We start from the raw sequence: 13,834 nt of genomic DNA on the forward strand, positions 1-13,834 counted from the left end.
TCAATCTAGTGTTTCTGTAGCCAGATTATCAACACTTTGCATGCACCCTCCTTCCCATTGTTCCTGGCCCTATTCTTTTTTTTTGTTTTTAATAGTCCATTGGAACTCGGTGAGGTGAAGCAAGTGCAGTCTTGGCGAACAGCTTCAAGATTAGCGAAATATTGTTTTTCGTGTTGAGAGAGACTCATTTGTTCATGTGCCAGGGAGTGGGAGAGTGAATAGGGAGATAAAGGTTGATGATACAAGGAGAGATGGGATTCAGGGAACAGAAGAGTGAAAGGCAGAGGGAGGACACCTCTTCCATTGAGATGGGGATGTACAGGGATGCAGATAAAATGGCAGAAAACTGAAGGAGTTCCTGCCACATGGCGTATGTTTCCCCAGGGAAGCAGAGAAGGAAGCAAGCTGCTGGGAGTAAGTAGGGTGGGGCCTTTTAAAGAGAAAGGGAATGGGCAATACAGCCAATTTCTGGGCACACGGAAAGATTGCCGAACATCATTGAGGATGAGAATCATGAACTTGGGGTGGCTCCAACTCACCAAATGTTTCTCTTCCTCTCTTGTTAATTCATCCAGGATTGGATGAATTTAGCAGAAGTTGGGTGGCGCAGAAATAGAAGGGGCACCAGAGTTGAGGATTTTGTAAGATCATCGTTCCAATTAAGGATTGTTGAATCCATATTAAAATAAGAGAGAAGTCAAGGTGAAGAGTCGAAAAAATAGAGGAGCCAATGGACTGGGCATTGCCCTGAAGTAGAATAACAGATGAGGAGGGAGTAACAGAGGGAACTGCCTGGAAAGTAGAAAGCGATAGGAGTGAACACGAATGAAGAATGTGTCCGACATAATCCTCGGCGATAGTGAAGTCCTGGGTACAGCCATGGGGAGTGAGTAACGGAAGTGGATGGAGTTCAGTTCTTTGAAGATGACGAGGTATGAGGCTGGAGGCTGGCTGAGTCATCTGTCACAACCTTGAGGTTTACCGGGATAATGATGAAACGGGACATACGGAAGATTTTGAACGGAATTCCAGAGCCCCTAATGGAAGTGAATCTCACTGGGAAGTTGGTGGAAGGCAGAGAACATAGACGTGAGTAGATAATATAGCCAGATGGCACATGCTTAAAAAGAAAAGGGGTTTTTATACGGGGATGGGAAGAAATCACCTGCAAGTAGCAAGAGGAAGCTAGAAAAACAGTCCCCTTCCTCCCAGCCCCATGGGTACATGGAGCTCGGGAGAGGGCCATGGAAGGTGCCACGTCCTCAGAGACAGACAAAGAAGCACACTGGGAAGGTGTGAAAGGAGGTTTACAATGGACACCACCCCGGGTAACAGTGCCACGTGGAGAGTGGGAAGGAAGATCAGAAAAGGAAAGGAAAGACGAGTTAAAGGGAGGTGAGAGTGGGGGGCATGGAATCCAAGGTACAAAACAGCATGCAGGTGAAAAGCCACGGGAACGTGGCTGGCGAGAGGGGCTTGCTGATGACAGGGAAGGGCGTCCTGAGAGCCCCACAGTTGCAAAGGGAAGGACCCCACAAGGCACATCACAGGGCTGGCACATTCAGACCTTGCAAATCCCATCAATGCTTCCCCTTCTCAACATCTCCACGTCAGCCTCATCATTACGTCTCAAGCCTAGACTAATGCAAGCTGAACCCCCCACCCCGCCGCCGCAACCCCGCACACCGGTCTCTGCCCCAAACCGTCTCAGCAGTCCGTGGCTCGCAAACTAATCTTCAGTGAGCCCCTCTTCTCCTACGTCTCTCTGACAAAGAAAAGAAATTGGCTCTTTTGTGAGTACGAGCCTCACTGAGACTGTCTAATAACCCTGGCACCTTTTATCCTGATATTTTCTCTGGAATAAGTTGTTTATACTGCTGGTTCCAAAGCTGACATCACATCTGTTGCCAGCAAGGATTTATGGTTTAATAAGAGTGTTTCTTGGGTTCATCTCAATTGAATCTCTAGTAACTCTTCCTTGCTGCAGAAAGTCATCATCCTTTGTCTTATACAGACTTGCGAAGGGGACTCTGTACTTTTTCTTAGTATTTAAACGAAATATCCAATATTGACAGTTTGGTTTAAGTTTTCTTGCACAAGTATTGAATTGCATCTTCAATTTCAGTTCCGCTGAAATGAAATGTTTGAGGACATATTTTTTTTTTTTATCCTTTTTCTATTTTTCTATTTCTTCTCCTTTCTCTCACGTACTTTATCTTCCCAGAAGAAAATTGCTCAATGATTCCGGCATGGCAGTATATACACTTTTATGATCCTCTGTCTAAAGAATATTATGTAATTTCTCTAAACTTTATTGTACGGGCCTAATAGCCAAATAGCTGACACCCAAGCAGAAGTGGTCCTTGAACCTAAGGTTAATTGCTTTGTGTAAAGATCTTCCTGGGCCGGCAGAACACCCTCGGAGATGGTTGTGATGTGTGTTTACTGTAGCAGGTCTCTTGCCCGGCTCCTGATACCAGCCGCCCTTCCCAGCTTGCAGAGCATCTCCACCTGCACAGCCAAGCCCTTTCTTGTATTGCCTTTTGCTCCTCATTCCTCTCAGTCATGCAAAATGAGGAGACAAGACATTTCTGTGTGTTGGAAAAAACTAGCGGAGGAGGCTAATAAGGAGTGAAGTACAGGAAGCCGGAACTACCTGAGTCCTGCCCCTACCGACCATCCCTCCCCATGGAATTCCAGGGAACATCCTTAGAGGACAAAGCAAGTCAGGAGGGGCCACACCCACATGCTTGCTCATCTGCCGGCTGTTTCAGCCTCTAGGGTGGTGGACTGATACCTGGTCTTCAAGTGAATCTATGCAGAAGAGCGTCAGCACTTCAGCCCATCCTTGGGGATTAACTGAAGGGGAAGGGTTGAAACCCAGATGAGTGCTTCCTTTTGTTTGGGAACAGAGATCGAGAAGAGGTATCCCTCACCCCCCAACACACTCCTGAAAGGAAGAGGGGAAGGGTATGAGGGTTCGGGCACGTCCGTATCTGAGCAGCGATGCGGCCATGGGCCTTTCCGTGTGAGCACGGGACAACAAAGATGGCGGACACAAGAGAATAAGGAAAACTCCGTACCCCTTTCAGGTAAAAAGCTCGGGTACACCTTCAACAACAGGAACTTCCACAACGTGTCTTTGGGGCAAGGACAGGAAATAGTGGCTGAGGCGGCGCTGGACCTGGCTGCCAAGAAAGGTCACTGGGTTATTTTGCAGGTACGCCCCCTCTGCCATGTTCAGGGTCATTCCTGACCCCCACCTGTCTGGACTTCACAGGACAATCTCTGGGCTCCTCTGTCCTCTCTGCCCCTCTCCCCTGCCTTTCCTTCCTCACCCTTGCCCGTCTCACTGCCTGATCTTCTCTCCTTCCCTCCTCTGGGGTCCCCCTCACCCCTCCCTACGACTCCTTGTCCCTTGCCCCTCACAGGCCCCCGCCTCCCCTCTCTAGTTGAAATAGCTCCACTTACATCCCAGTCTGGGGCCTGCTCGGGGAGTAGGTACCGGCTGAAGACGGTGGAAGCCGGCTCTTGTTTGCCATGCTAACCTCTTCCCAGCGTATCACAGAACTTTCCACTGCTCTGCCCTTCTACTGTGCCCTGCATTCTGTGTTCTCTACAACAGCACTGATGTAACTGGACCTCAGCCTCTGCACCCCGAGCGCATGTCGGTGGGTGCCAGTCCGGAACGCCCCCTGCGGGTAACTTCAGCAAACCCACAAGACATACGGGCGGCCCCTCTTCTGTCACTGCCTGTCCCCTCATCCCTGGTTTATGCACCTTGCAGGGGAGCTGGGGCTGGGCCAGGCCTCTTTCGGGGTGCCCTGGCTGTGCTGAAGTGAGGACTCTCGCATCTGCTGGTGTCCTTTCCCGAAAGCTCTCCCAGATTAAATTCAGGAATTGGCATTCCCCCGGGAGGAGCGGAGGGCTCGCTGGCGGGTCGCTGGCCCGGCCCAGCTAACACAGCCCGGGCATTCCCAGGCGGCCTCCTGAAGCCTCGGCTCCAACACAGGGATTATAAATGAATTCCTTAACAAATGTTCATTTCAACAGCCACCCCTCATGCTTACATAGCGGTTTACGGTCCACAAAGCCCTTTCAAATCCATTACCCCTGGTTCTTTGCAGCGACTCTCTGAAATACGTAGGGCCAATATTCTTGTTCTTTCTCCTTTTATAGAAGAGAAAGCAGCACTCAGAGACCGGGTTGCCAGGGCCAAGTACTGTGTGCCATGCTGATCTGTGTAGTTAAGGCTCTGCGAGCAGGCTTCCTCAGATATTTATGGAGGAGCTTTTATCTGTCCGTCATAATGAAACATTGCAAAGAAACCATCCTGGCTACAGCGAAAGGTGGATTCTGCAAAGTAGTGCTGAGAAATAAATGTAGGGTCAGATAGACAGACAGACAGACAGATGGGAATCACACGGGGGGGGTGGGGGAGGAGAAGGGTGCAGACGGAGGAGCTGGGCTTGGAGTAAGAAGCCTCCCCAGAGTGTGAGCAGCAATGCCTCCGTGTGTTTTGGGAAGATAAGTCTGGCAACAATTAGCAGAATGGTTAGGAGAGAGGAAGAGAGGATGCAAGAAAGCTAGCGAGAAGTTTAAATCAGTGCTTTTCACATTTTAACACGCATACAAATCACGGCAGGATCTGATTAAAATGCACTGATTCAGGAAATCTGGGTAGGGCCGAAGAGTCTGCATTTCTAGATAGCGCCCAGGGAATGCCAACACTGCTGGTCCATGGGACCCGCTCTTGAGTTATCAAGGGTTCAAATCCTCCAGGTGTCAGAGCTGGGGATCTGGATTTGGAGCGTCTGGACTGTGTGTTCGAGTCTTCAAGTGTGGCCCACAGACCAGCATTCTTCGGCATCGCCCAGAACTTGTTAGACATGCAAATTCTCAGGCCTCACCCTAGACCCAAGAATCTTTGTTTTGAGAAGCCCCGCAGGGGATTCCTGTGCAGCGTCAGGTCTGAGCACTGTGGGGAGACTTGGGAGATAAGAGAATAGGGTTCAACTGCCAGAGACTGGCAGGTCCCATCACTGGGAACCTCAAGATACCTGCTGCGATGAGCTTTATTTGAAGGCCACCCCCCACCCCCGTAGCTGCCTTCCTGAAACCATCCACCACTAACAAAACTGAGCAGGTGCCTGATTTGGCAGAGGGGGGGTTTTCCTTCCCACTAGAACATCCACCTGGTGGCCAAGTGGCTCGGCACCCTGGAAGAGAAGTTGGCAGAGTATGGTGAGAACAGCCACCCGGAGCTGAGGGTTTTCATCAGTGCGGAGCCTGCACCCTCCCCGGAGGGCCACATCATCCCCCAGGGCATCCTGGAGAACTCCATCAAGATCACCAACGAGCCTCCCACAGGCATGCATGCCAACCTGCACAAGGCCCTGGACAATTTCACTCAGGTACAGCCCGGGACGGCGGGGGGTGGGTGGGGGTGGAGACGAGCAGCGCACCTCACCATGGGCTGACTCAACGGGTCGAAGAGCACCCTGCTGCAAGGGGCTGTGGAGCGGTGTGTCCCCTCTGTGACCGACCTCCTCCCAGTGCCTGCTGAGTACAACCCAGCTGTCCATTCCCCAGTACCCCCCGGGGGGAGCCAAGCTTAGGGTCTTTCTTCGGAAAGAGGTGTGGGGGAACTTTCCGCAAATCTCCCTGCTAACGAAATACCCCACGGAGGAGTTGTGCTACGCTGGTCACATACTTACTGGTTGAGCATGCTGTCTTCAAGCAGGGGACTGATGCGTGTGTTCAGATGAGAACACCTGCCATCTGCATGCATCCTGAGCGTCCAGGGTTCACACAACCTGGGTGTCAGAGGTGGGATCTGGACTTGGAACGTCACCGTGTGGCAGGCTCTCAGACTGTGGTCCCTGGAGCAACAACAGCACCTCCTGGGAACTTGATAGAAATGCAACTTCTCAGGCCGCACCCGAGCCCCACTGAATCAGAAGCTCTGCGGTGGGGGCCCAGGAACCTGTGTTCCAACAGGCTCTCCAGGGCACTCCACTGTACTGCCCACTTGGAGAACACCATGCCACAGTGAAGCTGAGACTCTCAGGGCAGAAGGTTCAGATGTAGGCCACTGCATATGGAATCTTCCTTTAATGGGAATCCGAGACTCGCGTTGCGGAGCGTGTGTTTAAAGGCCAAGAGAGGCCCGTGGGTAACAAACCCTATGTATGAATCGACTTGCGAAGTCTGCAGCTCAGGCTTTCTTCACCTTCTCAGGAAGGCAGCCTGTCTAGTTACTGCTCCCTTGGGGAGCTCCAGCTTCCTGGGAAGGGAGAATCCACAAAGGTGTGAATGCCAGGAGATCCGAGGCCACGGGGCCACCTTGAGGTCCATCCACCACACTGGGCGTTGGTGGAGTCCAAGGGGCGGGGTCTAGGATCTGTCCTCTGATGTTGTCTTAGAACAGCACCCACAGATCTCTGGCTTCACAGACTCCATGCTAAAACTCACCACCAGTCCCAGAGGGGTCATCTCGGAAACCTGAAACCGGCCGTCCAACAGGACGACTGTTGTCACCAGCCCAACATAAACCACCAGGACTAGGGGCCCTCTGGGGCTTGGTCTAACTTACACTTGAAGGCTCTATGGCAGTCAGGGTCTGAGGAGATTTTATTGAGTGCGTGAGACCCCTTGTAGTGTGGGGATCAAGCAGCCCCACTTGGAGAAGAAAGCTTCCAAGGAGAAGCAAAACGTGTCCAGCCTCCTTTCTCACTCCCTTTCCCATCCCAACTCCAAAACCCACTCATGATCTGGAACAGGGAGTGGGGGAACATTACCAGGAGATTCGGGATCCTTTCACTTGACATTTTTGTTAAGAAACACCTGCCCATTGCAACATGGAGTAGAAAGTAGGGTGCTCTCTTGTCCAGGGGCCTTTTCTTTAAAATTTTTTTTTCCTAAATAGGCCTCCACTAGACTCCTAAGTACTCTGTACCAGTGGCCAGAACTTCTAAATTTTCTATGTTTCGTATTCCACATAGGGGAAATACACATTCTTAACTCTGAAACCTACAGCCTTCTGTCCAGGAGGCTGGTAGCTGGTTCCAAGAAAGACCATTTTTGCGGTCACTGGTTGCCCAACAGTGTGAAAGCACATCACGCCACTGAAATGGATGCTTAAAAATGGCTAACGTGATAAATTTTATGTTCTGTATTCTACCGGGAATTTTTTTTTTAATTCATAATTGAAAAGAAAAAGGCACTGGGATGCAGTCAGCTAGCTGTCTTGAAGTACACACAGACCACTGTCCGATCTTCTGCCTTGAGGGTCTTGGACAGATCCAGGGAGAAGGGCAGTAGGTGCCTCAGATGCTGGATCTCTAGTAATTACTATTACCACATGATGCCTCAGTAGGATTATTATCATCTATACACACCCTCTGGCTTCATCTTCTCAGCCTCCCCATGGACCCTTGTTCTTGGGTTCCTGTCCCTGCAAGCCCCATGTCCAGTCTTGGTTATCGGGGATATAAATCCCAAGGGAGGCAGGCTTTTCCTGGTTATTCGGGTTCTACCACAGTTGGGCTTTGGCCCATTTATAGCCATCTTCAGTAACTCATTCTGAGAAAGAGAGAGAGATTTAGGAGTATATTCATTGCTCACAAGTGTTTTAATTGTTCCATTCTGCTTTTATTACGTGCCCTGGAACAGAGACCCGGTTAATACCCCCTATTATTCACTCTGTTCCTTCAGAGCCCTATTTTAGCCATTTAAGGGACAAATGGCAGAATTGAGCTCTTCTTAACCCTGTTCCCTGTGCTGTTTGGGGATGATAATTTCATTCTGATTTTGTTTGAGTGTGCCACCGTCAATCAGTCTCAGCATCTTAATGTAGGATTCCTTGTCTTTGTGCTTAGAGGTCTTTTTCAGAAGGGCCCAGTGCCTGGGTGGCTCAGTCGTTAAGTGTCTGCCTTTGGCTCAGGTCATGGTCCCAGGATCCTGGGATCGAGCCCCGAGTCGGGATCCCTGTTCAGCGGGGAGTCTGCGTCTCCCTCTGCCTCCGCCTATCCCACCCCCTTACTCGTGCTCTCTCTCTCTCTCTCAAATAAATAAATAAATCTTTTTTAAAAAAAGTATTTCTCTCATTTAAAAAAAAAAAAAAAAGTAACAAAGGAAGCATCCTACATGTCTCTAGAGAACAGCTCTATCCAGAAAGCAGTTAAGTTCTTGCTTGCACGAGGCAGTGACTTTGTCCTCTGTGCCACCTCTGACCTTTCATATCCATAGCTTTCTGCCAAATATGGTACCCAACAGAGGCACAGGGGGACCCCCATCTATCCAGAGACTGTCCTGGGTTCATCATGGAAAAGTCAGATCTACTACAAGTTTAACTGGTCCTGTCTCCTCTGCTTTTCCTGCCCAGGTGAGCGAAGTCTAAGGACCAGTCCTCAGATGAAATGGCAGGACTCAACCCAGTCCAATTTGCGTGAGCTTTGAAAGCGCCCCTCGTAGGCTCTGCCTGCAGCATCTTGCTCCTTCCTGATCACAAAGGGTCTCACTCAGGGGAAATCATTGTTCATTCCAGGCAATCTAAGGATTCTTGTCCTTCCACCCCTTGAAAATGCAGGCTTTCCCCATCTGCCACACCATCACCATCAGCCCCTCTTAAAATCTGCCAAGTACAACCCATTGCCTTCCTCTGCACTCTCTCGCTTTCCATTTCTTCCTTCTGTCCCTTCTTTAATCCCCTCTTCATGAGCCCTTTCTCCCCCCTTCCCCCCGCCTCATGCGCTGCAGGCAGGACCTCTCTGGGCTCTTCTTCCTGCAGCCGCGTGGCTGGTCACCCCTGCTCAAGTTTAGAAGAGCAGTTGTCATGGTGAAGGGCACGGCACTCCTCTTTCCCTCGTGGCTCTGATTCCCTCCCTCCCTCTCGGTCACACGGGCCATGACCACACCTACTCTGGCTCCGAGATGGGCAAGAAAAGCATGGCAGGAAGGGGAGAAATTCAAGATGATGCTGTAGGAGTCCCCACCCACACCCCATCCTCTGACACCTGACACCCCCTCAGGACCCACTACCCCAGTTTCCATCAGCTGCGCTTGCGAACTTAATTGGCACGTCCGTGGGTGCAAACATGAATTACAAACCAAGCCCTGTAATAACCTGAATCTAAACCTTAACTCAGATTCTAAACTAGAGCCCACACCCTCCCCAGGGTCCCCTCGAACCCTAAGCCCACGCCTACCCACAATGCAATCTGTAGTCTGACGGTAGCTCAAAACCTAACCAGGACATACAGGAAACTTTTCCAACGCAACTTCCAACCACCATAACCCATACGCTGGTCTGCACTGCGTAACAGCAGATCTGTGCTGACTTGGAGGCAACTTTCCTTGCAGGACACGCTGGAGATGTGTTCCCGGGAGACGGAGTTTAAGAGCATCCTCTTTGCTCTTTGTTACTTTCACGGGGTGGTGGCAGAGAGACGGAAGTTTGGGCCACAGGGATGGAATCGTTCATACCCCTTCAACACCGGGGACCTCACCATCTCTGTGAACGTGCTCTACAACTTCTTGGAGGCCAACACAAAGGTAGAGTTTCTGGCCGGCGCAGGGCAGGGGGGTGGGGGGGTGGGGCGCCTCTCAGAAGGATGAGGAAGCACCAGCACAGGGAGAAGGGGCGTGCACTGCGAATGGTCTACACCCTCTCCAAGTACAGGAAGGAAAGGCCAGCCGAGGACCAGCGCGAGGCCAAAAAGAGCACCTGAATATGCTAAGTAATGGCAGGAAATTAGGAAAGTACCCTGGTCTTTACTTTGTTCCATGTGACGTTCGCCCACGGAAGGGACTTGTCGATAGAACCTGACTTAATGACCGTGAGAAAGGGAAGGCTTTTTTGCAAGGGGGTTGGCACCTTGCCTCCACTCACCCTTGGATGTAATTTTTCAAGCCTTTAACGAGCTCCCAGGCATGCCTGACCCTGCTTAGGCGCTAGGGGTGTGCAGGTGAATACAACATTGCTCCTAATCTTGAGCAACATCCTGTCTTGTGGCTTACGCTCTGCCCACAGATCAGGGCAGCCCCGATGTCTGTGTGGAGGTCTTTCTTCCCTGTCTCTCAGGTCCCCTATGATGATCTGCGCTACCTCTTTGGAGAGATCATGTATGGAGGCCATATCACAGATGACTGGGACAGGAGACTCTGCAGGACGTATCTGGAGGAATTCATCAGACCAGAAATGCTAGAAGGAGAGCTGTCTCTGGCACCAGGTTTCCCACTCCCGGGCAACCTAGATTACATTGGCTACCATCAGGTAAGGCTCCGCTCATACGAGACCTGGGTCTTCCTTCAAGTCTGTCCTGCAGGACCAGGGATGTTCGCACAGGGCCAGGGAAAAATGGCCTATAGAACAGAGCTCGTATGGAGTGTGGTTCTCAGCCCCAAGTTTGCCCTATTCGATTTGAGAGCTGTCGGATTCCCAGCCTCAAATTAGCGATACAATTGAGCTTTCGGAGATCTTTCTATTCTTGATGTTTGGTTCAATAATTCTATTTGTTGCTCTTTTCTGCAAATAACATCTGGAGCATTCGTTTGATTATTTTCATCCAAGATATTGACAAAGCCATGAGGAGCAAAATTCCAGGTTAAGAACCTAGCCAACTTTGAGTAAAGTTTAGCGATTCTAAATATCTTCAGAGGGACATGACCTTGTGGGCAGATCATTTACCCTTCCTGTTCTTCGTTGACTGAGGTAAACACAGGCACACAGGCCCATTACACACACACACATTCCCAGGGAGCTCTTCCTGTACTGTTACTTTGAGTTCTCATTTTACTAGGACCACAGCTATTTTTAAAGTGCTCATCTTTGCCTATTTATCCTGCTATGGAAGATACATTAAAAGATAATTTAAAAAAAAAAAACCTTTTCTGTTGCTTGACTTTTGAACATGCCTAAAATAACTCTGAATACCAACCTTAAGGGAAATACCATAGAAACATTAACTGCAAACTTAAAAAAAAAAAAAAAGTTTTGAATTCATAAAATTTAAACAGAAGGGCACCTGGCTGGCTCAGTCAGAGGAGCCAGCGACGCTTGCTCTTGGGGTCATGAGTTCGAGCCCCACGTTGGGTATAGAGATTACTTAAATAAATATTTTTTTTAAAAAAAACCATAAAATTGAAAGAGATAAACTGCCAAAGTCATTCAAACCAGAAAAATTTGAACTTATGAAAAGAAATTTCAAATAGTAAGACTAAAGAAGGAATTTTTTAAAAACTGCTTGACCAGAGGCCGTGAAATTTGTGCAAGAGCGCCCCCTAGTGTCTGCCAAATCATCCGACAAGAGGCTCGAGGCGGAGTTTGCACAGTTCCAAATGACTGAGACAGATTTTCATCTTCTTTACATCTCTCTTTAATCCGCCAGTTTATAGATGGTTGCAGGCCACCTACCAAGAGTTCAGGAGTCTGCTGGGGGCTGGAAGAAATATAAAAATAAGCACATGAATTTGCCTGTAGGGAATGAGCCATCTTTTACTTAGGCAAGAGGATACACCAGGAAATCAAAATCAAATTAGGAGGGGCACTTTCTCACAGTAATGGAAAGAACTGGAAGGGGTACCCAGAAAACAGAGAAGAAAGTGAGGGACAGTTTTTTAGGGACAGCCAACGGTGGCCCACCATAACTGACCAGAGGGATGCATTGTTCGGATGGCACAATTAAAAAATGTTTTAATTCAAATAATTTTTGCCAGAGGCAGGAATTCCCTGGTTAACAGCAAAACTCGCCTTGTCCCACCACTTGATTTCACACGTAGATTTTGCACGCGTGGTCCCATGTTTGCATTTAGGTTTGTCATCTCTGATTCTGGTAAATGGAGAAGAGAAAAGGACTTTAAGGGCAGGAGGGCAGGGGTCCTAGGAGGGCTTGAGTAAGACACGAGGTAGGGGTCCGTGTTTCTCAAGGACTCTGGGAAGGCTTGTGTGTGGAGGGAGGGACAGGTGTAGACCAGGGAGCGGGCAGAGCGGCGGGGAGACCGGAGACGGATCCAGTCCTCTAAGCTTCCTGAAAAAGCGAATGCCCGCATGGGCATGGACGTTTTGGAAAACTGGCCCGGCACACGGTAAGTAACATGGTGTCAGGACGAGGCTGGCTGCAGGGATGTGCGCCAGGTGGATAGGTGCCCACGACGGCCAGAGCCGGTGAGCAGCGCTCGCCTGGAGGGCCCGAGGTCGGCGGGTCCCACGGACGGCCCCCCGGAGGGTGAACCAGGGTGGGAGGCGGGAGGCTCGTCCCCGTTGGTGTGTCTGAGCTCGCCCCCGACTTTCAGTACATCGATGCCGAGCTGCCTCCAGATTCGCCCTACCTCTACGGCCTGCACCCCAATGCCGAGATCGGCTTCCTGACCCAGACCTCGGAGAAGCTCTTCCGCACCGTGCTGGAGCTGCAGCCCCGGGACAGCCACGCCGGGGACGGAGCAGGGGCCACAAGGGAAGAAAAGGTAAGTGGGCGGGGGCGGGGGGCACTGCCGAGCCCCTTGTCGGGCGCCCGACGTGGGCACAGGGAGCCGCTCCTCCTGCTGGTCGCCCACCACGGGCACCACAGGCCACGCCTTGCACGCCTTCCACTCTCACGTGGCTGGCGCAACCTTGACCCACCGCGCCGGTTGTCCGGCTTAGCCACAGGCGGTGCCTGCCATTGGGCTCGGTTGGCTTTTCTAGTTCACCCAAAGACCATTTCTCTTCCATTTCTCTGCCAAAAGGAAGCAAGGCGGGAACGGTGGCGGCGTGGGGAGCTAGAGAGGGACCTCATGATTTCTCAGCGAACTGAGCAGTGCCAGTGGGCAGCTGTACTTAAGGGGGCCACCCTCATGCCACCAACTAGAGGCTCGTTTGGTGAAGTCACTCTTGAAAACGAAAATGCCTTCTCTTGGCATGAATGACATGGGATCTGAGTCTTCCATCACTGGGCACAGGACTTCCAGGAACGTCAGGAAGGCAGAGGGGCACCGTGGAATGGAGAGGCAGATTGGGGTGAGGTCTGTGCACCTGGTCCCTTCCCTGGCAGTCCTCCCCGTCCTGGGCTCCCCCAGGTCTGTGCACCTGCTCACTCTCTCTCTCAAATAAATAAAATCTTTAAAAAAAGTGTTTCAATGTAGCCATCTGAAAGGTACTGCGGTGTAAGGAGTCAGAGCACCTGTTCCACTTTCCTCCAGATGCCTAGTCTGGGCTCCTCCATGTCTGTGCACCTGCTCCCTTCCCTAGCAGCCCTCCCCGTCCTGGGCTCCCCCAGGTCTGTGCACCTGCTCCTTTCCTTGGCTGTCCTCCCCGTCCTGGGCTCCCCCAGGTCTGTGCACCTGCTCCCTTCCCTGGCAGTCCTCCCTGTCCTGGGCTCCCCCAGGTCTGTGCACCTGCTCCTTTCCTTGGCAGTCCTCCCTGTCCTGGGCTCCCCCAGGTCTGTGCACCTGCTCCCTTCCCTGGCAGTCCTCCCTGTCCTGGGCTCCCCCAGGTCTGTGCACCTGCTCCTTTCCGTGGCCATCCTCCACGTCCTGGGCTCCCCCAGGTCTGTGCACCTGCTCACTCTCTCTCTCAAATAAATAAAATCTTTAAAAAAAGTATTTCAGTGTAGCCATCTGAAAGGTACTGTGGTGTAAGGAGTCAGAGCACCTGTTCCACTTTCCTCCAGACGCCTAGTCTGGGCTCCCCCAGGTCTGTGCACCTGCTCCCTTCCCTAGCAGCCCTCCCCGTCCTGGGCTCCCCCAGGTCTGTGCACCTGCTCCCTTCCCTCGCAGCCCTCCCCGTCCTGGGCTCCCCCAGGTCTGTGCACCTGCTCCTTTCCTTGGCTGTCCTCCCCGTCCTGGGCTCCCCCAG

The 13,834-nt window shown here is 51.3% G+C and overlaps 1 protein-coding gene across 1 annotated transcript in view; it reads left to right on the top strand.

Annotated features, from left to right (window-relative positions):
• DNAH9 (dynein axonemal heavy chain 9) overlaps nucleotides 1–13,834 on the top strand; it is a 357,089-nt gene that overhangs the window by 306,621 nt on the left and 36,634 nt on the right. Inside the window, 5 exon segments of the mRNA XM_021694498.1 lie at nucleotides 3,093–3,220; nucleotides 5,187–5,414; nucleotides 9,364–9,555; nucleotides 10,085–10,276; nucleotides 12,295–12,465. Of these exon segments, the coding sequence (XP_021550173.1) occupies nucleotides 3,093–3,220; nucleotides 5,187–5,414; nucleotides 9,364–9,555; nucleotides 10,085–10,276; nucleotides 12,295–12,465 (911 nt within the window).

The sequence above is a fragment of the Neomonachus schauinslandi genome, chromosome 15, assembly GCF_002201575.2.
Source record: "Neomonachus schauinslandi chromosome 15, ASM220157v2, whole genome shotgun sequence".
NCBI lineage: Eukaryota > Metazoa > Chordata > Mammalia > Carnivora > Phocidae > Neomonachus > Neomonachus schauinslandi.